Source organism: Vicugna pacos, chromosome 7 (genome assembly GCF_048564905.1).
Source record: "Vicugna pacos chromosome 7, VicPac4, whole genome shotgun sequence".
In the NCBI taxonomy this organism is placed as follows: Eukaryota; Metazoa; Chordata; class Mammalia; order Artiodactyla; family Camelidae; genus Vicugna; species Vicugna pacos.
The window spans coordinates 2,705,399-2,730,131 of NC_132993.1; the positions used below are offsets into that span (position 1 = coordinate 2,705,399).

General features: G+C 56.5%; 1 protein-coding gene across 3 annotated transcripts in view; it reads right to left on the reverse strand.

Annotated features, from left to right (window-relative positions):
* Positions 1 to 24,733, reverse strand: part of DPP6 (dipeptidyl peptidase like 6) — an 837,334-nt gene that overhangs the window by 96,879 nt on the left and 715,722 nt on the right. For all 3 annotated transcript variants that reach the window (XM_072964103.1, XM_072964105.1, XM_072964104.1), the window contains exon 8: positions 17,778 to 17,898. In XM_072964103.1, the coding sequence (XP_072820204.1) occupies positions 17,778 to 17,898 (121 nt within the window). The remainder of the gene's footprint in view (positions 1 to 17,777; positions 17,899 to 24,733) is intronic.

Genomic DNA, 24,733 nt, shown 5'->3' on the forward strand with positions numbered 1-24,733 from the left:
AGGCTTTTCCACCACAATCCTCCGATATTAACTGAAGAATCTGTAGCCGTGAGTGGTCGAATGTCTTAGGTAAATCGTATTTTATCATCCCTGTAATGGTTTTTAATGTCCTTAGCTACATTTTTCTTCCTGGTATTTTGCCAAAGTGGGTCCTTCTGTTAATAACACTCACAAGAAAGTTAAACATGATTGAGATTCTGAAGTTGGAATTTTAATTGGCTGGTGACTGAACTACCAGCCGAGATTTGCCACAGTTTGTGTTTAGGAAGCGTTTCCTCAAAGCACTGACTCCATCTTGTCCTCCCCTGAGAGTCAGAACCCCTCACCACAAAGCAAAATTGCAGTCCCAAAATTACACGTAACATTTCTTTCATACGTTGGCTTTGGCTTTGCAATTATAAGATGAAAATGTTTCCTCTTGGGATGCACTGCAGAAAAGCCCATTATACTGCACATTTTCAAGGAAAACCCTAACAGAGCAGCAGTCACCTTAATCAGCCTGAGCTGTTCTGCATAATGACTTCTTAATACCAGTGGAAACGTATTTTAAAACTCATGGATATCAAAAATAATTTGTATCAGGAAATTAGGTCTCACGTTTCTGTGGATTTTTTTTTGAAGAGGAGGGTTAATTAACTGTAAATTATAAACAGCACTCAGAACAGTTACTATGCCCAACTGCAGCAAGTTATTAATTATTCTTGGTTCTACTGTTCAAAGAACAAGAGCCTGCCTTTCGACCTGTCCAGATACTCCCTGACGAGGGAGAAACGGCTCGAGAACTCAGTGTGGATGAGGGGCTGGGGCGGCGTGGTTGCCACGGGTACAGTCAGAGGATGCTGCCAGGCTGCCTTCTGGGACGGAAGGACTGAGCTCAGGGCTGAGCCACTCCACCAGCACCCGTGTCCCCACCCGCCTGCACCCCCTGAACTTTCTGGGGCTGCTGCCGCGGCCTCGAGCTACACCCACTCAGGGCACTGGACTGACGAGGGGACGAGAGCCTTACTCTGCTCCCAGCCCGGGCTGCGGGCCTGGGTGGACAGCTCCTTCTCCAGCACAGGCTGTGCTCGTGACGATGAGGGAGGAGCGAGACGTGGTGGTGGTGGCTCTGTGGAGAAGCTCCCCATCCCACGCCTTCCTTTAAAAACAGCCGCGGGGGGTGGGGTGGTGTGTGGACTGTCCCAGGGGAGAGCTCCACGGGTTTAACTCGAGGACAACCCTGGTAAATTCGCAAACGACGGCTGGTCTCAGCCCCCACTTGGCGCCACTGAGGCACAGGGGCCGCCTCTGTGCTCCGGTGAGTAACAGAGTGAGAGGCGCCCCGGGCCCCTGTGGACACCCGCGGACAGCATCACATCGGGCTACCGAGTAATGACACGCGCTCCGTACAGGCCGCACTGACTCCTGTTTCGGGCCTTTAGAAACCCAACAGTTGAGTTTCAGTTCTCCAGCGTTCGGAGGTAGCGTACGGTTTGGAGTCTGGGCAGGACTGGAGGAGGGGGAGGCCCCGACCGAGGCAGTGAGCCAGGTCGTCTCTGGGGAGGCCTCCTAGCTCCTGCCCCGGAGCTGCTCACATCCATGGAGAACACCTCCCCCCCAGACTGGAGGGGAAACCGCCCACACGGTGCGGGGCGCACAGTGAGACCCGATGGATGAGGTGACCAGGGCGAAGGTGGGGGCCTGTCCCCTGGGGCCACACCCGTCCACAGGCCTTTCCCTGCCTTTGACGTGGACCTACAGACGCCTCAGCTCTCCAGGCCCCGGACTGCCCACGACTGGAGCAGCCCCCACAGCACACCAGCCTCCAAAAGCGCCCTGCAAACAGGAAGTCCTCAGCAAGTGCGAGAATCACCAGTGCCGGCGGGACAGCTCCAAAGTACCCCAACGGCCACGTTCACCCAGGGTTCACCAGGAGCCAGGCCGCACTGCCCTCACCCCAGCACCTGCCCCGCGGAGAGGCTGGCGCGCCCCGGTGCCGCTGGCGTCCGGCCGCTGCGCTGTCGGGAGGCCCCCATCCACCCGCATGCCGGCCAGGAGTGAGGGGAACCATGGCAGGGCCGCCAGAAGCCCCCGGTCTGACAGACTCCTGACAGCATTTCCTAACCGTGAACCCCCCAGACAAAGCCTTCGGTTAGAGAGACCCTGGGCCTCAGACGAGGGAGCGTCTCAGCTCCCTGCAGCGAGAAGTCGGGGAGCCAGGCTGGCCGCCCCGCACGCCAGGCTCTTGCAGTGCGCGGATTCGCGGTGCGGATTCCAGATGCAGACGGGTCCTGCCGCCAGACTCTGCCTCCCTGTGCTGTACAGTAGGACCCTGCTGTTTCTCTGTTTTATATATAGCAGTTTGTATCTGCTAAACCCAAACTCCTAATTTATCCCACCCCCACATTTCCCCTTTGGTAACCATAACTTTGTTTCCTATGTCTGTGAGTCTGTTTCTGTTTTGTAAATAAGTTCATCTGCGTCATATTTTTAGATTTCACGTATAAGTGATACCATATTTCACTAAGTATGATAATCTCCAGGTCCAACCATGTTGCTGCAAATGGCATTATTTCATTCCTTTTAATGGCTGAGCAATATTCCACAGTGTGTGTGTGTGTGTGTGTGTGTGTGTGTGTCTGTATCACATCTTCTTATCCTGTCCAGTCTGCTGATGGACACGTAGGTTGCTTCCAGTCTTGGCTACTGTAAATAGTGCTGTTTGAACACAGGGGTGTATGTATTTTTTTGAATTAGTTTTTACCTTTTATGGATAAGCTCTAGCGTGAGATTGCTGGATCATATGGTAAGCCTATTTTCAGTTTTTCAAAGAACCTCCATACTATTTTCCATGGTGGCTGCACCAATTTGCATTCCCCCCAGCAGTGTGGGAGGGTTCCCCTTTCTCCACAGCCTCTCCAGGATTTATCGTTTGTGGACTTTTGAACGATGGCCATTCTGACTGGTGTGAGGTGATACCTCATCGTAGCTTTGATTTGCATTTCTCTGACAATTAGTGATTTTGAGCATTTTTCATGTGCCCATTGGCCACTGTATGTCCTCACTGGAGAAACGCCTGTTGAGGTCTCCTGCCTGTCTCTGGACGGGGCAGGCTGGTGTTTGTAACTGAGCTGTTGGAGCTGGTGCAGTGCAGAGCCCTCTCCTCATGTCTCCACCGTGCTCCCTCCCGTCCCTGCCCGCACGGCGCTCCTCGTGTAAGAGAGAAGGTCTCCAGACACTCTCAACAGGAAGTGCTCCCCCTGGAGCTTCTGGGGGACCCCAAACCCTATAGAGCGGAGAGCCTCCAGGTGATTTTTCAAAGTTGTGCCTTTGGAACTTGGAGGGGAGGTGCCTTCCCATGAAGAGAGGATCCAGCTCAGCACGCCCCCTGGTCCTGCTCAGACCCCGGCCTACAGCCTGCTCTCTGGATGCTCTCAGACCCGCTCAGGAGTGCCTGGGCTCACCCCAACCCAGCTGCTGCTTCTCTGACAAATGCTGCAGGAAGGACTAAATTCACAGCGAGCCAACACCCTGACTCTGGCACTGATGGGCCTGCTGTCCCCTGAGCTTCGCCACAATCCAGTGGGACGGGCAGGGCAGGTGTTCTCAGCCCCGCCCTACTGCTGACCGGATGCCCACCTTGTGCCTGATACTACAGCCACCCCACAGTATCCTAGCGACCACGGGGCTGCTTCTCACAGAGGAGGACGCACAGGGACACCAGCAGCTCGCTGGAAGGGAGTGCCAGAGCCGTGACCGGACTCCAGCGCCCAGGAGATGGACTGGAGACCTCTGTGAGGAGGGACTGGGTCGTTCACCCAGATCGCGGGTCAGCAGCGGGCAGGGCTGGCTTGGTGTCAGATCCTGGTCTACTGCGCTTCCCACAGCGCGGCCAGGCCTGGCCAGCCAGAGGACGAGCCTCCGGCCCGTGTCCGGTGCTCGCCCTGTGCAGTCTGGTGGCTCAGGCTGCGGGCCAGCATTTGGGGACGCCATCTGCCTGGGTCATGCCAGCATTACAGACTGTCATCTCTTAATGAGGCAGGACGCAGGTCAAAATAGAATGCAGTCATGAGATCACTCCTAAACAAAACGGCCCTGTGGGCCCTCACTGTTCATTAGCGCCTGTCTCCTACACCTCCGCTGCTATACATACTGGGGGAGTCAAAGCGCCCTGGGAAATCCAGGTCCTGGGAAATTGCAGAAGACATAAATAAGATGCCTGATGGATCTGTACTCAGAAATAAATGGCCTCATTCTAAATACAGAAAGTCTTATTTATTCCTGTGTGCCTCTGCTGCCTTTTTCCTGCCACTAAATATTTTATCCGAGGTGCCGAGAGCAGAATTAAATGGGGAGTTAAAAAAGAAATCAGCGAACATCAAGCCAAGAGGCAAATTACCTCGCCGGTGGCGGCCTCTCTGGCTCATCTGCGCGTGGGATGTGCGGATTACTCACCACAAGCTTCCCAGCACCCTCCCAGCCACCCGCCAACGTCTGCACATCAGGACCCGGCACAGGGACCCGTGTCCGACGTGCCCAGGCTGGCCACCAGGGGGCAGCATCCCTCCCCCGTCCTCAGGGAGGAAGAAATGAGTCAGTCTGATTTTCTGTTCCATGGCAGAGACCGCTCAGATGTTCATTATAACCTTGCTGGCTGCTAATTTGCAGCTTCTCCAAACACTCAGGTAGACTGCCTTCAATCTCCTTTTTCATACTAGGGGAGAGAAGACAACAAACGCGTCTCCTGGTGGCTGGAGACTTAAGCAGGAAATTGTCAAGACATGGAAACAACCTAAATGTCCATGGACAGATGACTAGATAAGGAAGATGTGTATATACACAGTGGAATACTACTCAGCCACGAAAAAGAATGAAATAATACCATTTGCAGCAACATGGATGGACCTGGAGATTGTCATTCTAAGTGAAGTAAGCCAGAAAGAGAAAGAAAAATACCATATGCGGAATCTAAAACAATTATGCAGATGAGCTTATTTACCAAATAGAAACAGACTCAGACATAGAAAACAAAGTTACGGTTACCAGGGGGAAAGGTGGAGAGAGGGATAAATTAGGAGTCTGGGATGAGCAGACAGTAGTTACTATATATAAAATAGATGAACAAGGTCCTACTGTACAGCACAGGGAACTCTATTCAATACGTTGCAGTAACCTATAATGAAGAAGAAAATGAAAAGGAATGTATGTCTGTACACGTATGACTGAAACATCGTGCTCTGCACCAGAAACTGACACAACATTGTAAACTGACTACTTCCAAAAAAAAAAAAAAATTAAGAAGCTACTCTTGCCAGGGGCGCCCAAGACCTTTGATGACTCACTGCAAATCCATCTGCCGCTTAAATGCAACCCGGCCACAGTCCTGGTCATTCTCCTGTGTGAAGGGCAGTGTTTTAGGGCCCCAGTGATGCCAGAAGGAGACAGTGATGCTGAGCGCAAGCAAAGTCCTCACACTTCTGTTAAAGTGGGTATCTGAACAGCTTACCTGGAATCTACCTCTCTGTCTTTCTCCTTCTCTCTGCCTTTGTCTCTGTGTCTCTGTCTCTCCCACCTCTCTGTCTCTCACTGTGTCCCTCCCCCAACCCCCTCCCATCTCTGGCTGAGTGTCATCTGTTTTAACATCATCTGCTTTGGCAGGTCTCAGAGCAGAGAAACTCAGTTCCTCTTGCCCGTCCCTGCATCACCTGAGTCCAAGTCAGCAAAGGCCCGTCACCCCGGGAAGGCCATCTCCCCGACAGCCTGAAAGGGCTCTTTCACATAGTTTTCAGTCCCCCCTTCAGCTCTGTGTTCCCTTAATGCCGACTCTCCCAGACTCAGCTCAGTGCTGCTGAAGTGACTGCATAAACTCCAGCTCACAGAAAGAGCCCCGCAGCGCAGCGTCCCGGACGTGACACGGCGCAGCCTGAGCCGGGGGCGCAGCGCAACAGTCCCAGCGGGTGCGAGAGCGCGGCCTCGCCCGTCCCCCGCAGATCTCAGCCGCAACTGCGCACGACCGTTTCTCGTCTCTGGCTTTTATTCTCTGAAGCTGCGTGGCCATCAGAGCGTGGTACATTACGCTCCCTGAAGAGTCCAAAAAAACCTTCGTTTGGGCCAGGAACACGGGGTGCTTCCGGCTCGGGCGTTTGGGGAGGAGTCGCCCAGCCCTGAGGTCTGTGCCTCTGTCCCTCAGTTCCGGGCTCCCTTGACCCCAACACCCTTCAGGAGTCAGAGCCTCCTGAACACAAGGCGGGCAGAGGGCCGGGGTGGGATGCGGACTGTCTGAGGGGAAGCAGCCGGCCCCGCCCGGCACACGGGAGGACAGCATCGCTCATCAGAACCAGGAGGGGAGGCCCGGAATATTCCCTGACCTCCTCCTTTGTGTCGGTCCCCATGCCCAGTGGTGTCATCATGTGGCGGGACAGCCAGAGTCTCTAGCTATCAGCTTCTCCCCAGCTATTTCATAAGCCTCCCCATTAGGACAAGCTTAACACTGCTGGGTCACATCCCCCAGGATCTCAACCTGCAAGTGTGCAGTGACTGACAGACGGAAGCTGAAGAGGACTGGGAACCCGTGCTGCTCATATCATGAGAAAGAAATTTGGGAAAAAAATTTAAGGAATTAGCTCTTGAATTAATGGATTAGTGGCTGGTTGGTTTTCATACTTTCATGCTTCTACAGTCTTACATCAGAGTAGATGGTCCTGCCAAAGTGTCTCAATGGTGTTGAAGATCTGTACTACATAATTAGAGCGTATTATGTACCATCTTGGGCGCGTGGTCCAGAATCAAGAATTTTTTTACGTGCAGTTCCTCACACTCCCCACGTCTGTGTAGAGACACGGCCGGGGGATTTGTCGCGGGAGAGGATTAACGGTGAGCAGAAACCGGGCGATGGGGACGTGAGGACGTCGGAGATGATGAAGACAGTCTGAGCCAGACACTTAAAGGAGCCGCAGACCTCAGGCTGCCCAGCAGAGGCGCGGAACCACGCCCTCCGGCGGTCTGGCAGTTTTGTCCCGAGGGCTGGGCAGAGCGTGCTTCCTTCAAGAAGTGACCCTGTAACCTCCTGGAAGGTCAGGCACCTTCCCAGCAACATCTGCTTAAAATCCCAACATGCTCCAGACTCAGCATCCACACAGCTGTTTGATTTTCTATTAATAAAGCAAGTGCCAGATGCACAAATTCCTGCAAAAAGAACAAGGTGCTGGATGGATGTTTTTCCACCGAGAGCGGCAAGGTCATCTCCTCTTTGGGTATGGCTGGCACCCGGGAGCTCCAAGGCTCAGGGGCCGTTTCCCATTGAACGGACGAGCCTTGGTCTTGGAGTAAAGCCCCGTGTAGACGGAGGGGCTGACTCAGGGGCCTGTGCCCAGAGGGAGCGGGTGCCCTGCCTCCTGGGGGACGCTGGGCCCTGCGACTCGGGGGCTTAGAGTCACAAGTTGTGCGGTGGGGACACTGGGCTTGCGTGCTAACCTCCGCCCGGTGCAGGAGTCACTCCAGGACAACACGACACAGTGACCCCGACCCCCTCTGCTTGGCCTTCTCAGGACCGCCTCTCCTGCAGCGGGGAGGCTAAGACGCGAGGCGGACCTGCAGCCCACGCCCCGGCCCGCCCTTCCAGCCTCGGCCCCGGTTCACAGAGTCAGAGACAGGAGCACGCCTTCCCCAGGGCACGTCGTCCAGGTGGCTCTGAGGTACAGAAGCCGGGCTGTCACTTCACCCCCGCCCCTTTCCAAGGGCAGCCTTTCGCAAAGAGAAAAGCCATATCAAAAAGGCAAGTTTAATCGAAAGAAAGAAGAGGGGGTAAAAGAGAGAGGCAGGCTGGGGGCAGGGAGGAGGCGTACCAGAGGCACGGGGTGCACTTCTCCCCAGCGCGCAGGGTCCCGTGTGAGCAGCAGAAGGGAGGAGACAGGGCTGCCCTGGGCTGTGCCCCACCCCCGCTTTACTGCCGCAAATCTGAGGGCAGGGAGGTGCTTCACTGCAAAGTCCCCTGTGCGATGCAGACTTCACGGTGCAGGCCCAGCACAGACGTTAAGCATGAAGTACAGCTGGAGGGGAGAGCAGCCTCGCCTGGTCCGTCCCACGGTGTCTCGGAGCAGGGAGAAGAGACCCAGGCCCAGAGAGGGTAGGAAGCGGGCTCAGTGGCGAGAGGGCAGAAGCCGGCCCGGCCTCGGCGCTGCAGGCAGAGCTGCTTCGAGCACCTGTGAGCACGGAGCCTGACCTTTCCTCCAAGTGTTTGCGGCCTCATTTCAGCAGAAGTGTTAGCAAAGCTCTCGATGCAAAAGGTCTCACATCCTTACGTGACTTAAGGAGACAGAAAAGACTAAAAGGAACTGAAGTTCCCAAGGGCACTGGGACGTCAGCCTCAAATACCCAAAGTTCATTAAGGCTCTGTAACGAAAAGATGAAGATGTGTTTGTCTTAGTCTCACAATCGATGCATAATTAAAAGCTTTAACAATATAACCACGGAGCATCATGTATTATTTATCAGAATCTCTCAGGATTAGGTGGTTAATCGTGAGAAACCTCCCTCAGGACCAGTGGGAACTCTCCGCTCGCGTTTAGGCAGCGTTCTCCCTGCAGACGTCTCATTTCTGATTTCACAGGTCCAGGCAGGCTCTCCCCTCACACAAGTAAGATCATCGGTTCCCTTTCGGAGACGCTGACCACCCCGCACCGGAGAATCAAACGCAGAATCTGCTGCGGACCCTGAGGACCGGGGCCTGCCGTGCACCGTTTCAGTGTCACACGAGGCCGCTGCAGTGGGCCTGGCTGTCCCGCAGTCTCCCCCCTGCAGTCGGGGGCTGCTCACCGGGAAGCACGTCCGTTCACACAGGGACTCCGAGGAGACGCCCAGGAGGAGGGAGCACGTGACACCGACCGGCCTTCCCGTGGCAGCAGCAGCCCCACAAGCCGGTGATGGGGGGGAGTCCCCCACTCCCAGCCACTGAGCAGGAGATAACGTGAGCTTGCAAGGACAGGAAGTTTCGGACCCCAGCTGTTTCTCAGACGGGCCAGCGCGGGCACGTGGCGTTTCTATCTGCAGCAGCTCCCGACACCACGTGTGCTCCGGGCAGACGGCGCGCCCTCAGCCGGGCCCCACCCCTCCCAGCGCCGGGCGGCGGGGGCAGCACTGAAGCCTCACTGGGCCCCCACACCCAGCTCCCTCCGCGGCCCCCGCTCTCTGGCTGCCCCTCAAGCTTCCCATCGGTTCTGAGGGACCCACCACCCCTGCAGCAAACTCCTCTTCTGCTGAGACCCCAGGCTGGGGTCTGCTGCCTGGATGCGGCGTCTTTAGTGTTGCTTCTCTGGCAGGTCCGGCTTCCCCTGCTCCGGACGGCGGCTGGGGCGGCGCTTCCCGGCCCTGGTGACCAGCTCTGGAGGACGAGCTGTGAGCAGGAGAGCCTGCCCAGTCAGTTCCAGGCCAGAGAGCGTGCCCCAGAACAGAGCGCCCCCTTCTCCACCAGCACGCTGGCTGGCCCTGCCTGAGGCCCTGGGCCGCCCCGGGGAGCAGACCCTGGCGGGGGGCAGCTTCTCCTCACGCTGAAGCACTTCGTGGTGCCTGATTTGCTTTGTGTTCGTTATTCACAGCCTGACCGCCGCGCCCTTCCTGCCTCCCCGACCAGGCTAATTGCAGCCCAAGGAGGAGGATGCCAGGCTGCAAAGCAAGGTCACAAGCTCGGTCCTTAGCTCTGAACTTGACGGAAAGTTCCAGGTCAAATTTCTGGTATCTGTTTCCATCAGCAGGGCCCCCGCCGCCCTCCTGGACATCCCCGACTGCCATCGAGCGTTCTACAGAAGAACGCCGTTCCTCCCTCAGCCTGCTCGGTGGTCTCACCCCAGCTTTGTCTGCACCACCTTCAGTCGAGAGCTGTCAGAGCGACACCCAGAGACTGACTAGGATGACGCCTGGTCCCCACAGCCGAACAGTCCGTCTATCGTGTGGCTGAAACCCAGCTCTCACCATGTGTGCCCAGGGCGCAGAGGCAGTGAGACAGAACGCTGACCAAAGACCAAAGCAACCGGCCATCAGGAGGCGGTGAAGGTAAGTACGGGAAACAAGGAGCCACGAAGAGGACGACTACAGGCAAGACGTCTCTGCGAGTTTCTCTCGGGAGAAACCCAAGATCACCCGCATGGCCCTTAGCCTGCACCCAGTGGTGCGCTCCGGGGACGCCATGCTTGCAGGTGCCCGGGTCCGGCCTTCCCATAAAGACACCTCTGCCCACTTCGTGGCAGACGCTCGCTCTGTGCTGGGCACACGGCCACCTGAGACTCGGCCGCGTCCGACAGCAGGGCGGGCAGGCAGGAGCTTTATCCTCAGAGAACATCTCACCTCCACGCGCTGACACGGAATGGCGCGGATGGCAAGTTCACGCGGCGCTGCCTCCTGGCGCCTGCGCTCTCACGGCTACGATTTTGTCTGACCCCCCACCCCCCGTGATTCTCCGGGAAGGTGCCTGAGCTCTGCCTTTTCAGATGAGGAACCTGAGGTCAGACAAGGTACGTGACTTTCTCAGGGTCCGCGGGCCCTAAGCGGCAGTGCAGGACTCAAACTCAGGCCGCTGGGCTCTCAAATCTGCGCCCTGAGGGGTGTGTTTCACGGAGCTGGGTGTGTCGAAGGCTGAGTGCCCAGCAGGCCGCGCCAAGGTGATGGACGGTCCACTAACACCTGAGCCCCGATCAAGCCGATCTGTGGAAAGTGAATGCAGCTTTCGTGCACACAGTGGGCAGGTGGTTAGGAGGTCAGGTCTGGAACCACTTACTGGCTATGCGACCACAGGAAAGTCACTTAATGATGCTGAGCCAAGTCTCCACAGCTGGGGCCGGAGAGCAGCAGTGCTCCCTTCCCACAGAGGGTTCGACACGTTTATCTACACCAGGCCCGGCAGGGGACGGGCTCGGCCAGAGCTGGGGGTTCCTGCTCTCGTTCCTGCAGCAGGTGAACCGCGAGCTGCACGATCAGGAGGTGGCGTGCAGCCCGGTCAGCGGCAACGCCACCCCGTCGGCGCCTCGGACGGGGACGGCCGCCGTCCCTGCTGCCTCCCCTGCTTCCTTTATCCCTGCGGATAAACCTGAAGCTCACAATCACAGTGAGGGCGACAGTTCCCGTGGCTTTTCAATAGCCAGGCTGTGACGTTTGCTGAAGGAAGTTTGCAGAAATGAATGCCGGGGACACAGAAAAGAAGGGCCAAGTGACTTCTTTGGGAGGGCTTCTAGGATTTCTGCGTCCAAATTTTGGAGCTGAGGCGGCACTCAGGACAGGCAAGAATGTGGAGGGACCATCACGACTGGGACACGTGTGGGCAGCGGGGGGTCGCGGTTCACCTCTGGTGACCATGGTCTACAGCTCACGTGGTCAGTGGAGTCATGGTTTACCTACTGCAGGAATAAGGAGTGGGGCTGGGGGTGATCTGATGGGACCTGAGGAGAGGAAGTGGAGGGCCCAGTGCGGTGGGCGAGGAGACCCGCGGTAGCCAGCTGGGCCGTGTAGACTGGCCACGACCTCCCCACGCGCCTGACGGTTTCAGTCCCTGCCTTCGACCACTGTTCTTGCGCACAGGGACCTAGAAACCTGAAGCCGTCCATCCCTGGGTCAGAGAAAGTGTAGACGGAACAAGGGGAGACGAAGGCCATCCCCTCCACTCCTGTGCCGGAGCTGAGCGGGGCCCCGCTGAGCAGCCTTAGGCTCTTCTGTGTTTCTCCACAAGGTGAAATGCACATGCTGCCCCAGTCAAGGTCACTGACACGTTCTGGAGCTGGAGACGAGGGCTACACAGGAAAAGCGCTCGCACCACTTACACGGAAGACCGAAAGCACTAAGTTACTGCACGAAAGGTCAGCCGTCAGGTGCAGCCAGTGCTCAGGCCAGCGGCTCTCAGGTCTGGGGGCCGTTCCAGGTGCCGATTACCTGCAGGTGTTCCCACTGTCACCTTCCTTTCTTATCCTTCTTCAGAAGTCATGGGTGAATTGAATATCATTTTTAAGTATTTAATTTCTGCAAGCCATCACGAAGCATCCTTCTGACCGAGGCATCAGATCTTTGGTGCTCACAGAGAACAGGCCTGTCAGGTGTTGGTGACAAACGGGGGATGTGACTGCAGCCTGGTGAATCTAAACGCAGAGAGAAGGTTTGGAGAGATGTTCATTCCGCACAGATGTCCTCTCCAGGTTGAGTAGGAAGCCACACACTTGCTCTATAAACGCATCACAGCCAGTAACTCAGGAGTGAATAGACTTTAAGAGTTTTCAGAACTGACACTGGGGGGCACTGTTCTGAGAACTGTCCCCGTGTGGGCTCCTTTCATTTCCATCAGACCTTAGGGAACAGATCGCTGTGACTCTCGTTTTTCAGATGAGAAAACAGAGACACAAAGGGTTACATACGCATCCAGGTCCACGCGGCTGGTAAGGGGTGAAGCCACATTCGGAGGCAGGCACAGGTGCCACAGAGCCCTGCTCCTGACCGCAGCTCAGCCGCCCTCGCAGGACAGGGCTTTGTGGAGCCGATCACAGGCCTCTGGCAACATACAGGCTTCCTGGTCTGACCAAGACTCCCATCATGTACATCAGAGAAGTAACCAACACTGAGTTGGAAGAAGCACAAAGCCACGGTTTGAACAACAGCGTACGGGACTGACAGTGATTCCACGTCCGTGAGCTCCTGGCCGTGCCGCTTACTCTAGAACCAGCGGGCCAGCCGGAGCACTGCATGGCGAGGGTGTCAGTTCCCTTCATCCCCACCAGATGCGGTTCGCTGGCAATGAGGTGCCCTAGCCAGGAACCTCAGAGATGTTAGCACTTGAAGAGCTCAGTGAAGAATCTACACTCCAGAGTGGCTCTGTCGGCACTGCAGAGCATCATATCTAAATATATGTCAGGGGGTTTTAAAAATAACGCAAAAGGCATTGAAACCCTTCCTTACTGATGAAAATCTGGTGTGCAGTGCCCCCCATGTCTAGCAGTCCACGGCGAGGGCTGTGTGCTAGAAGGCTGTGGCTGTGGGCGGTCCCAAACCGGCTCAGGCCACTTATGACATGTGCAGAGTGGGCCGGACACACTGACCGTCCACGCAGGACACAGCACACACAGCTCACCAAACGTTTAATAAAGCGCGGGTTTAGCTCAGAGCCACTGGGCACGGTCCACGGGGACAGTGCTGAGCGATTTCGTTTTGCCTGCAGGGAATTTAGAAAGACTGGGGGGCCGTCAGGGAGGAGTTCTTCTTTATGGGGATCCATTTCCTGTGGGGCACACAGACCCAGATCGCCCCACTGATCTCCTCAGGGCTCCGGTCGCGATCATGTTTCCCATGAAAGCTGCTCCCCCAGTCCACTCTCTGCCTCCTCAGACAACCCGGATCATAGGGCGTGGGGTCACCCCAAAAACACACTCAGGAAGGGACTCGGCCTGTCCACCTGGGCCCTGGCCTCTGGCTGAGGCCTCTCAGAGCACCGCCTCCTTGCACAAGGAGCTGCTGACTCTGGGAGAGACGCCAGAGGAGGCCATGTGAAGAATTGCACGCTCGCCCCAGCCTTGCCCCAGCCTTGCCGGGCTTTGCAGCCTCTGGACGGAAGTTTGAACGTGAAGGGTAAGGACCTCATGACCGGGCGCGGGTGTCAGACGGGCAGCTTTGACGACTCCAGCCTAGCAAGGCGCTAGCGGCTGTCCGCACGGGCCGACTCCAGCGCACAGGCTGACTCCAGCGAGCAGTGCTTCCAGGGCATTCTAAGCTCCAACTCAGGATGCACAACACATGCTCCCCTGCAGAGCTCTGGGAAGAGGCCCCACTGTCTCCCACCCCCTCCACACCAGCACCAGCTCAGGGACGGGGGGAGGAGCCCGGGGGTCTCCCGGGCAGGTGCGCAGAGGACAGAGCATCATGGGGGCCATGCCCCCAGGGGGAGGGGGCCTTCAGCAGCACCGGGGCTACGGGAAAGGGGAGGCAGGGAGAAAGGAGAAAGAACAGAGGGGAGCAGGCAAGGACACACGCTTCCCAGCCTCACGCTTCTACCCCTGGTCACTGTCAACTGGGCACCACCTGACCGCGTGGGCCCTAAAGCCGAGCGGACGGGCTGACACCAGAGCACAAGCCAGGGTGGGGGGGCCGTGCTCAGCTTCACTCCTGCTGACACCCACCAGGCCAGGCCGCCCACCCACAGCGTCCCCGCGTCTGACCATGTCTCCAGGTCCTGTCAAGCTCTGGACTAGTTCAGGTTAAAATTCCACCCCGCGTTTCATCCACCAAACCAGACACCGAGTAACACCCTTCAGGCATTTCTCAGCTCCCCTGACAATGTCAGGCTTCTCAAGTTCGCGCCCCCACCCTTCCTCCACCGGCCCCCAGAGGAGCTGAGGAGATGAGGATTTGTACACACGTGGCGGGGGGTGCTCTCCAGTGAGCCGACACACTCCAGCTTTCTGCAGGGGAACGAGCCGTTTCATAACAATGACAGATCACTGATATTTCTTTCGGGTTATGCACGTGGCCGCTTTGGCAATAGGGGTGCAGATGTCTCACGGTTCAGGGGAAAAGTGTAATGGCTTTAAGTTTCATTACTGAAAAGCTTTTGGCCCCAAATTTTGTGCTGTACCACTGTACCTCGTGTGCGGGATGAAATGATGAAACTGGAAATAACAGAAACAAACGGCAGCGACTGGAGAACGGTCAGCTCCGACACGGCGACCAGGAGCCTCTCGTAAAACCGCGGGCAAGCCAGCTCGCTGCCCAAACGCCTGCGTGGAGGGAGCTCTGCCACATCTTGCTAAGGCCTGTGTGAATGTGCAGATTCTTCACAGAACCCTCGTTTTAAGTTCTCAGAGAGCTCTAGTAACATCTTAACGTTAGTTCTGGAGAGCCAGCTGCAGTAAACAGCTGCAGGGCACTTTCAAGTCGTCTTTAGTCTCACATTAAAATCAACATTCTGTGTAACTGCAGGACATTGGCCCAGGAGTATAATGTAGAGACACGCACTTTGCTTACAGAACCAGCCTGCAGCCACCACGAGGCAGGGCGTCTGGAGAGTCACTGAGACACACGCCCGAGCCGTCAGGGGGCACTTCTGCCTGCGGGGGTTGCTTCTGGTGATGGGGGGGCGTTTCCCACCGGAGAGGGTGGCGGTGTAGACCTGTGAGCGGGGGACGGACATTCCTGGCAGCCCCCGTGTCTCCTACCTCTTCTCTCTCTCAGCCCTCAAAGTTCTGGAAAGGTTCAATACGTTTAAGATCCTTTTTCAGAAAACAAAACAAATCAATACGGCCCTTGGCTGCCAACAAGCACACGGACTGCAGGGGCGTTTTGAATTTACATAGCTTAGCTTCTCAGAACCAGCATCTCCAGGCACATCCAGCCCCTGCAAAAGCTTTCAGGGTATTTTTCCTCCTACTCTTTTTCCCTTTTTTTTTTTTAAGGATCATCTGGAAGTGAAACAGTTAAGCCACAGATCAGAAAAAGGCGATCTTCAAAGTTTACCTTCCTATTATGAAAAAAGGAGCCAAGATTCCCCGGGGCTCCCAGGCCCCCAGCTTCAGAAGTCCAGGCACCAGGTCTGCAACCTTCCAGGGGGCAGCACTGAGCAGATTAAGCCGCCGTGTCCGCTGTGACTGATACAAAATATCTGGGGCCTTGTTACCACGCTGACGCAATTTCCTGTAAATGCCTCGAAGAAAAATTTCCTTTCAGTGGATTTGCTAAAGCAAAAGCTAATACCTTGAACTGCAAGGCAATGAGCTTCTTATTTTATTAGGAAGATGCTAAAAATGATATTCCAAATGTCCTGCTGGTGGATGTTTTAAGGAGATTTTTCCCTGAGCAGGTCAAGGCCCTGCCGGCGGGACTCCAGGGCCCTCTCTCTTTGGGGGCCGTTGGGCTGTTACTGCACTGACCTCTGGAACTGGGGGCCTGCCGCTCAGCGGGCTGTTTGTGCACAGAGCTGGTGAGCACAGTGGACGCTGGACAGTGTCCATTTCACTCCCATGACATCCTCACGTGAGCTCAGTCAAACCTCAAGGTCGACTCCCCCGGGGCCCAGACGGCAGCTCAGAACCTGGGGTCGTGGGTGCTCTGAGTAGTGGACGCCGTGTTGGAATAAACAGGGGGGCCAGGGTGACCACACCGAGGAGGACCGCCCTGGTCGGTCCTGAGGTCCCGCATTCTGTTAGAAAACCAGCTGCACAGACTCAGGATGCTGGTGGCCTCTGGAAGGGAGTCTCGGGTTGGGGAGAGAGTTGACTGGAAAGGGAATTTCCTGAGAGGACAGAATGTTCTACGTCTTGACGGGGCTACATGGTGCGTACGTTTGTCAGATGCATCACACTGTGCCCCACAGCTGCGCACTTTACTGTATACAACTTACGTCTCAATTAAAACAAAGGAAATCACGTCACAGAACTCTGTGCCTCGGTGACTTCAGTGAGACTGTGAAGAGAAGCGAGACGGAGCTGACCCGTCTGCCTGCTTCCCGTGTCACGACACAGGCAGCACCCCAGCCTGAGGGATGCGCCCCACGAGGGGAGATAGAACTTTCTGGGCTCACCACGTCCCGAGTATCCCCGACCTCTGACCCAGCCCAGCACGGAGAGCTCTTGCCGGGACCAGGTGGTCTCAGGCGGGAAGGCTGAGAAGGACATGCTGTTTATCAGCCCGGGGCTGGGGGTGCCAGCCTCCTGGCTCACGTCTGCAGTTCTGGAAAGGGAACTGTCCTGGACTTGAACAGCGACATTCCCCACTCGTCTCCTCTGACCTTGTGTGACCTTGGGAAGCTGACTCACCGTCACCATGCCTCCTCTGTGAAGTGTCCAGAACAGCACTCACGTCAGGGTCCTGCCACAGGGGCACTGTGGACCCGATGTTTGCGGCCCCACAGGAATTCACCTTGAAGCCAAAACCCCCAAGGTGGGGTTTGCCTCCTTCTAGGAGGATGGAGAGGCCAGAGCTTCCTCCCCGTCTCTGTCTCCCTGTCTCTCTCCATCACGGACACGGAGGGAAGGTGGCTGTCTGCAGGCCAGGAGGAGAGCCCTCGCGGACACCAGACCTGCTGGAGCCCTGACCTGGACTTCCCAGGCCCCGGGACCAGGAGACCCGGTGCTGACCGGGCCGTGCGATGGTGGTGATCGCCGTACCAGCCGGGACTAAGGCGTGAGGTAACAGACACCCGAGGGCTTGGCGTGGCGCCTGCACCACCCGCGGTCAACACGCGGCAGTTACTGGGGCAGCCAGGTTCTCATGAGCAGGGAGACGGACTATAAGCGTTTGACAAGAGAGCCGCTCGCGCAGATCCGTAGCTGTTTCCTCCTGCGAGCCGCCGGGGCCCCCGGCGCCAGAGGAAGGCCAGGGGCAGCAGACGCCCACCGCGGCAGCTGCGCTCGGCGGCAAGGCACTCTGCCGCCCTCCTTCCGAAGCTCTGGCCTCTTCTTTCCTTTCCCGCTCTCCCTCCCCCGGCAGGACCAGAACCAGGCCCTCAGCCCCTCAGATGGGGAGCGGCAGACCCGCGTGCCTGCGACCCGGGCCGCTCCAGGAGTCACCCTGGGCACAAGGAACCCGCCCGGCCGCGCCCCCCGCCCTCCGGGGGGCCGGGCTGCAGGAGGGCCCCACGCCCGCGCCAGGTGCGCCCACACGCAGGCCCCTGTGGGCCGCCTGCTGCTCCCGGGGCTCCGCAGGATCCTCGGCATTTAGCAGACCCTCCAGAAACGGGAGCTGAACTCACAGCTGGAGTCAGAGGAGACACGGCCGCCGCCCACCCCAAGGCGGCAGCAGCGACCCCGGGAGCACCCCGCCGGACGCGCCGCGGGCCCTACCTTCGTACAGCCAGTCGCTGAGGCCATTGTAGATGACGCCTTCCCGCCCCGTCGAGACCACGCGGATGGCCTGCTTCCCGACGTGCGCGCAGTAGTAGATGTTGTTCTCAAAGATAAATATCTGATTTGGAAAGAGAAGGAAACAGCGTTAGTCAAGGCGGTGCTTACCAACAGGGTGCTCTGAAAACGCCCCAAACCAGCTCTGCGGTCTGCGCTTTCCGGCTGCGTTTATTTGGTAGAACAAGGGTGGTCTCAGGATCACTTGGGGCGCAGCCCCCTCCAGCGTCACCCACATTTAAGGCCAGCCCGAGACGCAGACCCCACACGGCTCACCCAGCGTCACCGTCTGCCACGACCGGACCGCACAGCTTGTCTGATACTCTTGGGTACGTTAACATCAAACTGCATCGGCCACCTGAGCAATTGTGCTTTTCCTGGCAACTATGACGGGTGGGCTGGGAACCCTGAAATCTGAGATTTGTTCACTCGACATTTATTGAAAATAATTCAGTGGGCACCTGCTCTGGGCCCGTCTCGGGAGAGCACAGCGAGAAGTGAGGTGGGCTGGATCATATTATGTGCTTTTATTCCACTTACAATCTGGTAAAGAAGACAAGCTTTGACAGAGAAATGCCCCGATGGGGCAGGTGGAGCTCTGGGAGCATGTAGCAGTACTAACTCAGGCCGAAGGACAGGTGAGGATTCCCTGAAAAACTGATTGAAAATAAATTTTTTAAACTGGAATAAAACATACACGACAAAATTTTCCACCTTAACCATTTTTAAGGGTGTGGTTCCGTGGCGGGAAGTGTGTCCACACCGCTGTGCGGCCGTCACCACCAGAAGTCTTCTCATCTCGCAGAACTAGAACCCCTCCCCGCTAAACACCCGACTCCCCATTCCTGTCTCCGTCCCCAGAGCCCAGCAATCAACTTTCTGTCTCTCCGAGTCTGACTCCCCTAGGGACCTCATGCGGGCAGAACAGCACAGCGCTGTCCTCCTGTGACGCCTTACTTCACCGAGCAGAGTGTCCTCCTGGTCCATCTGTGCTGTAGCAGGTGTCAGGATTTTGAGAAAGTATTTTTAGGTTGAGACCTGAGTGAGGAGCAGGATGAAGAAAGGGGACTGAGAAGTTACATCACACGGAGGAAGCGGCTTGAGAGAAACCCAGAGGCAAGCGTGGGCCTGGGGAGTTGGAGGAACTGGTCCAGGGCCCCCGTGCCGGGTCCTGCCGGGCGGGAGGAGGAGGAGCAGATGAGGAAGCCGGGGCGGCGGGTGCCAGCTCCCCAGGGTCCCTGCTCCAGGCTGCGGGGTCCCAGGGGCAGTGGAAGCCCTGGGCGGAGGCGGGAGGAGGGAGCAGACGGGTAAATACGAGTCTTCGCCAGGTGCCCGAGGCCGTGTGGGTGAGGAAGACCAGCAGGAGCCAGCCCGTCACCTCCACGGAGGTGGATGGAGTGGACCAGCTGGGAGACGGCTGGGAGGACGCCCTGACCTGGGAGAGCGACGCGGGAGGAAGCAAAGCGGTTCTCGAGCTGTTCTCTGGGTCAGCTGGTGGCCCGTCCGCAGTGCTGGGTGCCCCGGAAGACGTGTGTCAACCGTCAGCCTCTGGGGAGGGGAGGTGGGTGGTCTGGTGCTGGAATCGTGACGCGTATCAGGCTGATCTGAGGAGCTTTTGAAAATCCTCCCACCAGGTCCAAGAGCCCAGTCCAGTGGCCAGAATCTAGGGTGGGGTTCTGGGGTCAGTATTTTAAAGACACACCCTAGGCTACTCCACTGTGCAACCATGTTTATGAAGCAGTGGCCCGGGGAAAATCTATCACCTCCCGAAGCTCTCACAGCATAAACCAGCCTGTTCTCAAGGCACCGTTAATTCCGCCCTGTGTTTTCTGCATCTAAATCCTCTGCCTGCTTCCCCAAAGCGCTTCAGAACATGATGCAAATACTCAATGTTTATGGAAACCAAGCTATAAAGACCAAGAACAAGACTGAATTTCAGTTTTTTTAAAAAAGAAATTCTAAAAAAAATTGTCAGTGTCATGCAAGAGAGCAGTGAGGGGGTGTTTTGCAAGCACAGGAAAAAGAGTAAATATTGACATTTTAAGTGGGAGATGCAGGAATGGCAGTTCCCACGGACCTTTCTCAAGGAAGGATGCAGCTGGATTAAGTGTTAGCTTTCTGCTCAGGCCTCCTGCCTCTCAAAGCATTCGCTTCAGCCAGAAATGGGCTGGGAAGCTTCCGGACACAAGCACACATCCGAATTTAATTTCAGCACCCGTTCTCACCGGCTTGCCCAAGGGTGAGATGCATGACTAAATTTTAACTTCTTTTACACATTTGAAGCCTACGATAAATCTTCTGAGTCAAATCAGACCGTAGCCGACTAATAACTGGAATAAGTAAAATTTGCTATGAGAGATATTTAATCCCTTTTCACCCTGGCTTTATTTTTAGTGGAAGAAGAACAAAAGGAAACACGTAGGATGGAAGAGTGCGCTTTCTTTGAAGATGTTTTCTGTTTCCCTCTGACATCCGGCGAAGATATGGGAGTAAAGGGTAAGAAAGGCGCTCAGTTTCATCCGTGGTGACACCACGCCGGGCACGGGGAGGGTGGGAAACCCCAGGGTGCTGGGTCTCGGTAAGACGAGACACTGGGTGAGCGCTGGGGCCTCCTCTCCTCGCCCACTGCCGTGCACCGGTGGCTCAGCGCACACCCATCATGTCAGGCTCTGGTTCCGGGGGAGGGGGGGCTTCGCCTTCCCCGGGGCAGCAGGCGCCGTCTGATCTGTGCTGATGGCCCAGCCCCTCGCCCACCTGCAGGGCCTTCCAGGGGAAAGCTGCAGAGTTCACTCAGAGCACAGGTGAGGGCTCTCCGGAAGCGACAAAAATCAGCGCAGACTCGGGAGAGTCCGTTTCCCTTTTTCTGCCCAGAAGTCAGCCTGGGACCCAGGCGAGGGGCCGGCAGAGATGCAGCAGCACCTGCTGGGCCTGTGGGGCCAGGAAGCCGCGTCCACCGGGCCCCGGCCCAAGCAGAGGCCCCCTCAGAGCCTTCTGGGAGCCGCGAAGGAGGAGACTCGCTCCTTTATCAAGACACCCGGTGTGTGCAGACGGCGCCCGCCAGGGCCGGGAAGACAGGCGGTGAGTGTGGGTCCGTGGTGTGCAAACCAGCCGGTCCCTGGCAGTGGCAGATCCTCCCACGGGATTATCGACATTCACCTTCCCACCCCGTGCCCACGACCTGATCAGAAATAGGGAATCTGGCACCTCAAGTTTCTCCTTGGGGTTCATTCTGTCTTCTCAGAGACCAGATTCCAGTTTGATGAGACCCCATGTCCTCTGCTTTCTGGCCTCTCCCCCCTCCCCTCCTGTGGCCATGTCACCTCTTTGCAGAACTAGACACATTCACTTTTTCAATGAAAGAAATGTCCATCAACTTCACCGGAACACGGGCGATGGAAGGGGTCCTGGTTTGCTGGCCCGGACCGCCACCCTGCAGCCCCTGATGCCAGTGGAGCCCCGTGGCTCTAGAAGGCGGAGGCGTGACCCAGCAACCTGGAGGCGCGGGAGGCCCGGCTGCAGCCAGTGCCCCTGCTGCCGCCCACGCGGCCGTGCGGCTTTATTCAGTGTGGAGAGCAAGCCCGAGGCCACGCTCCCCAAGGCACGACCAAGAAGGGAAACTCCTGGAAAGCAGAATTTCTGGAATTTTTGAAAGCTCAAAGGGATGGAATCTAGTAAGCCCAGAGACGTTAGAAAACACAGGAAGAGTGACTTTGGAGGAGGTTGTGGTGAAAAGTTTTCTGGACATGGCTAAAGGGCAAAGAGGTAGGAGGTCCCAAAGCAGAGGAAGTCGGAACCCCCTCAGAGGGCCGCGGGCAGCCTGGGGACGATGGGAAGGGCCCTCTGAGGTCTCGTTTGACAGCACCGTCCATACTGAAGCTCTCCACGTGTGACGGGCCGCAGGGGGCCGTCTGGAGGGGCTATTGAGCGCAGAGCTGTCTCCCAGCTCATGTCCTTCATCGTCATCCTGCTCCACCTGCATCACGTTGGCAGCTGCACCAATGAAAACGCTGGGAAATTGTCCTAGCGCAGCATTCCTTCTTGTCAGAGAACTGTGTTAAAATTCAACACATATCCGCTGAGCAAGAGTAACTCTTCTTTCCTTTCAGAAGTCACCCCAGGTTTTCCTCTTTTTCCGAGCAGCCAGGATTAAGCTCCGAAGCCCTCTGCTCAGGATTCAAAGCCATCGCCACCCTCCAAGTCACTCCCCATTCCAGATTTCCTCTCGCCAGGCTCAGCTCTCTTCTGTCTCCCAAACGAGCCCGCAGCTTCCTCTCAGCCTGGACAAACCTTCCTCCTCAGGGCCCCCGGTGGCTGCAGCATCCCTGCCCTCGCCACTCCCAAACGTCCTCAGCACTTTCTCTGTGCTCCGTGGAGTCTTTGCTGCCGCAGTTTCCTCCTCTCCAACACCTGCACGTGTTTCTCTACAGCTCCCTCTGGAGTGTGTAACCGCACAGTATCTGTCACTGTATTACCGTGACCTAGACTGGCTTCCCTCACACGGAAGCACACTGTAGCCTGATTTTGAACTGCATGTTATTTTTTCTCTCTCCCCCTTAGAGCACTCGCCCTCCCCCTTGGGCACCTGTCGTCCCAGGCACCAAGATGTTGGAGGGCCCCACTCATCACCTCTAGGAGCAGAAGGCACCATCACCGGACTCGGGGACATCAGTCCAGCGAGGTACCATCTGGAGGAGAGGAGCATGGCCCCTGCGCACACAGGACCCGATCAGAAGCCCTGGTCTCCGGACTCTTCCTGTGCGACTCCCTGATGGCCCCTCCCAGGGGAGCTCGGTCTCTAAGGCGTGGGCCTGCTGCGACTCCCTTTGGCTGGCAGAGCAATGAAGCTGTTTCTTTTCTGTCCTCCCAAAACTCTGTGTCCGTTTCTATTTTGGCTGCGGGCACAGAGGCCATTTTTTGGCAACAAGCAGGCAGGGATGCGTCTCCTAACCCTTGCTTTCCCCTCCGCATCTTCAACAGGACCATGTACACAGCAGGGCTCCGTGAGCAGCAAGTGTGTTGGTTTTCAAACAACCAGCTGTCGGATGTCCAAGTTTCATAGGACTTGCCCCGACTTCATCGTGATTCACCAAGACCAATGCCCTCCCTCATTTCCAGGCACCTGCAGTGCTTCGGCTGTCCTCGCGCTGGATGGCAGGAACCACGCCCACAGCCAGCAGCCCCGGCGTGCCCCTCGCGCGGGACCTCACCCCGAATCTAAATAGAGATTTCTTGTAATTCAAACCAAGTGGACTGGAAATGTGGAGCAAAGTGTATTTTGCTGTTCTTACAAAATGAATCACATTTTTATCAGTTTGATTCTTCACAACGAGCACTTTTGACTACATATGGTTCATACGCTCAAGTGCAATTAGCTGGAATTCTCCGGAGGAAGGAGAACTTTCAGTGAAACAGATTCTCCTGGTGAATTTTCTAATTAAGGAGAAGAGCTTTCAGTTTCAGTCCGTATTGGGGAAATATCTCTGTGTTTTCTACTTTCTGGTTTATTAAATAGGACAAGGTGCACAACATGCAATTATCGGTGCCTAAGGGTTTTATACAGCCTAAGATCATCGGTATAAATATGTTCTCATTGCCCAGAATGATGGTGTCAAAAAAGGGATTGGATTAAACCTCTTCCGCTCCTGAAGCTCTTCTCCTTGACGCTGTGTTGTTATTACTCTTTCCATGTAAACAGTAGGGGGCAACCCCCCCTCCCAGTCTAGCACAGGCGTCCGTGGGGTTTGGCTAGCTGAGGCTTTACCTGACTTTTCTGGGAATCTAGAACACAGCGTCAGGCGACTCACCGAGAAGAAGTCAGTGTCCGTGTGCATGCGTGTGTGTGCATGTGCGTGTGTGCATGCATGTGTGTGCATGTGCGTGTGTGCATGCTTGTGTGTGCATGCGCGTGTGTGTAAGTGTGCTGTACCTTCGATATCCCTAACCGCTTTCAAAGTTGATGACAGTAAAAGTGCCCACCCTCATGTTCGCAGGGTGTTTACAATAAAGCTCAGAGCCACATGGACCCAGTGAAGGGGCCAGTTATCTCGGCACCCAGGAAGGGGAGCACCACCATCACTGGGCACGACTCAACCTCTAGTTGTGGAAAATCAAGGTCCAAAGGGAACTGAACGGAACGGCTCAGCACCTGGCTGAGAGGCAGCAGCTCAGCTCGGCTGGAGGGTGAAGCAGAGGCAACGCTGGGCTTGAAGCAGAAACCTCAGTTTTCGCTGAGCCCACGAGTTGTCCAGCTTTGAGCAGGTCGCTTCACCCCGCTCAATCTCACGTCCTTCCCTGCAAAGCACGAGGCTGACGGGATGATTCTGAGGTTCCCTCCACACTTGGAATCCAAAGGCTCACGGGTATCTGAGATCAGGAAAGGACGCTTAGGAAATTGACTAGTGAAGGTATCACCACACTTGTATTCGAAAGGAGACCCACTTAGCATGAAGGCGAAATTCAGTGCTCACAGTGACCCCAACGTGCTGCAGTCAAGGGGGAAACAGACTCTCTACATGTCAGTAAAGCCCCAGTTATCATGCCACCTGCTCCTTCCCCCTTCTGTCTTCAGCTGGCACCGCAGCCCCCGCCCGAGGCCTGGCGCTGTCCCTGGCGGCACCTGGACGGGGGCCGTGCCGTTCCTCAGGCACCCGCTCCCTCCTGCCCTAGTGCCTCATCTCGTGTCACCGGGAGATGCCACGGAATAATTCACCGTCTGGTATTAGCATCAACCACCGAACAAACTGCTTCTCTTTAAAGGATTCAGCGTGGAAAGGACACTTCAAAGACACACAGGGGGCCTCTATCAGGGGCTTTTAGGCAGCGTGGCAAACTCCTGGAGAGGGCCCCCCACCCCTCTCGGTGGGAGGCTGTCTCCTCTGCCGAGCGGAAAGCAGCCATCA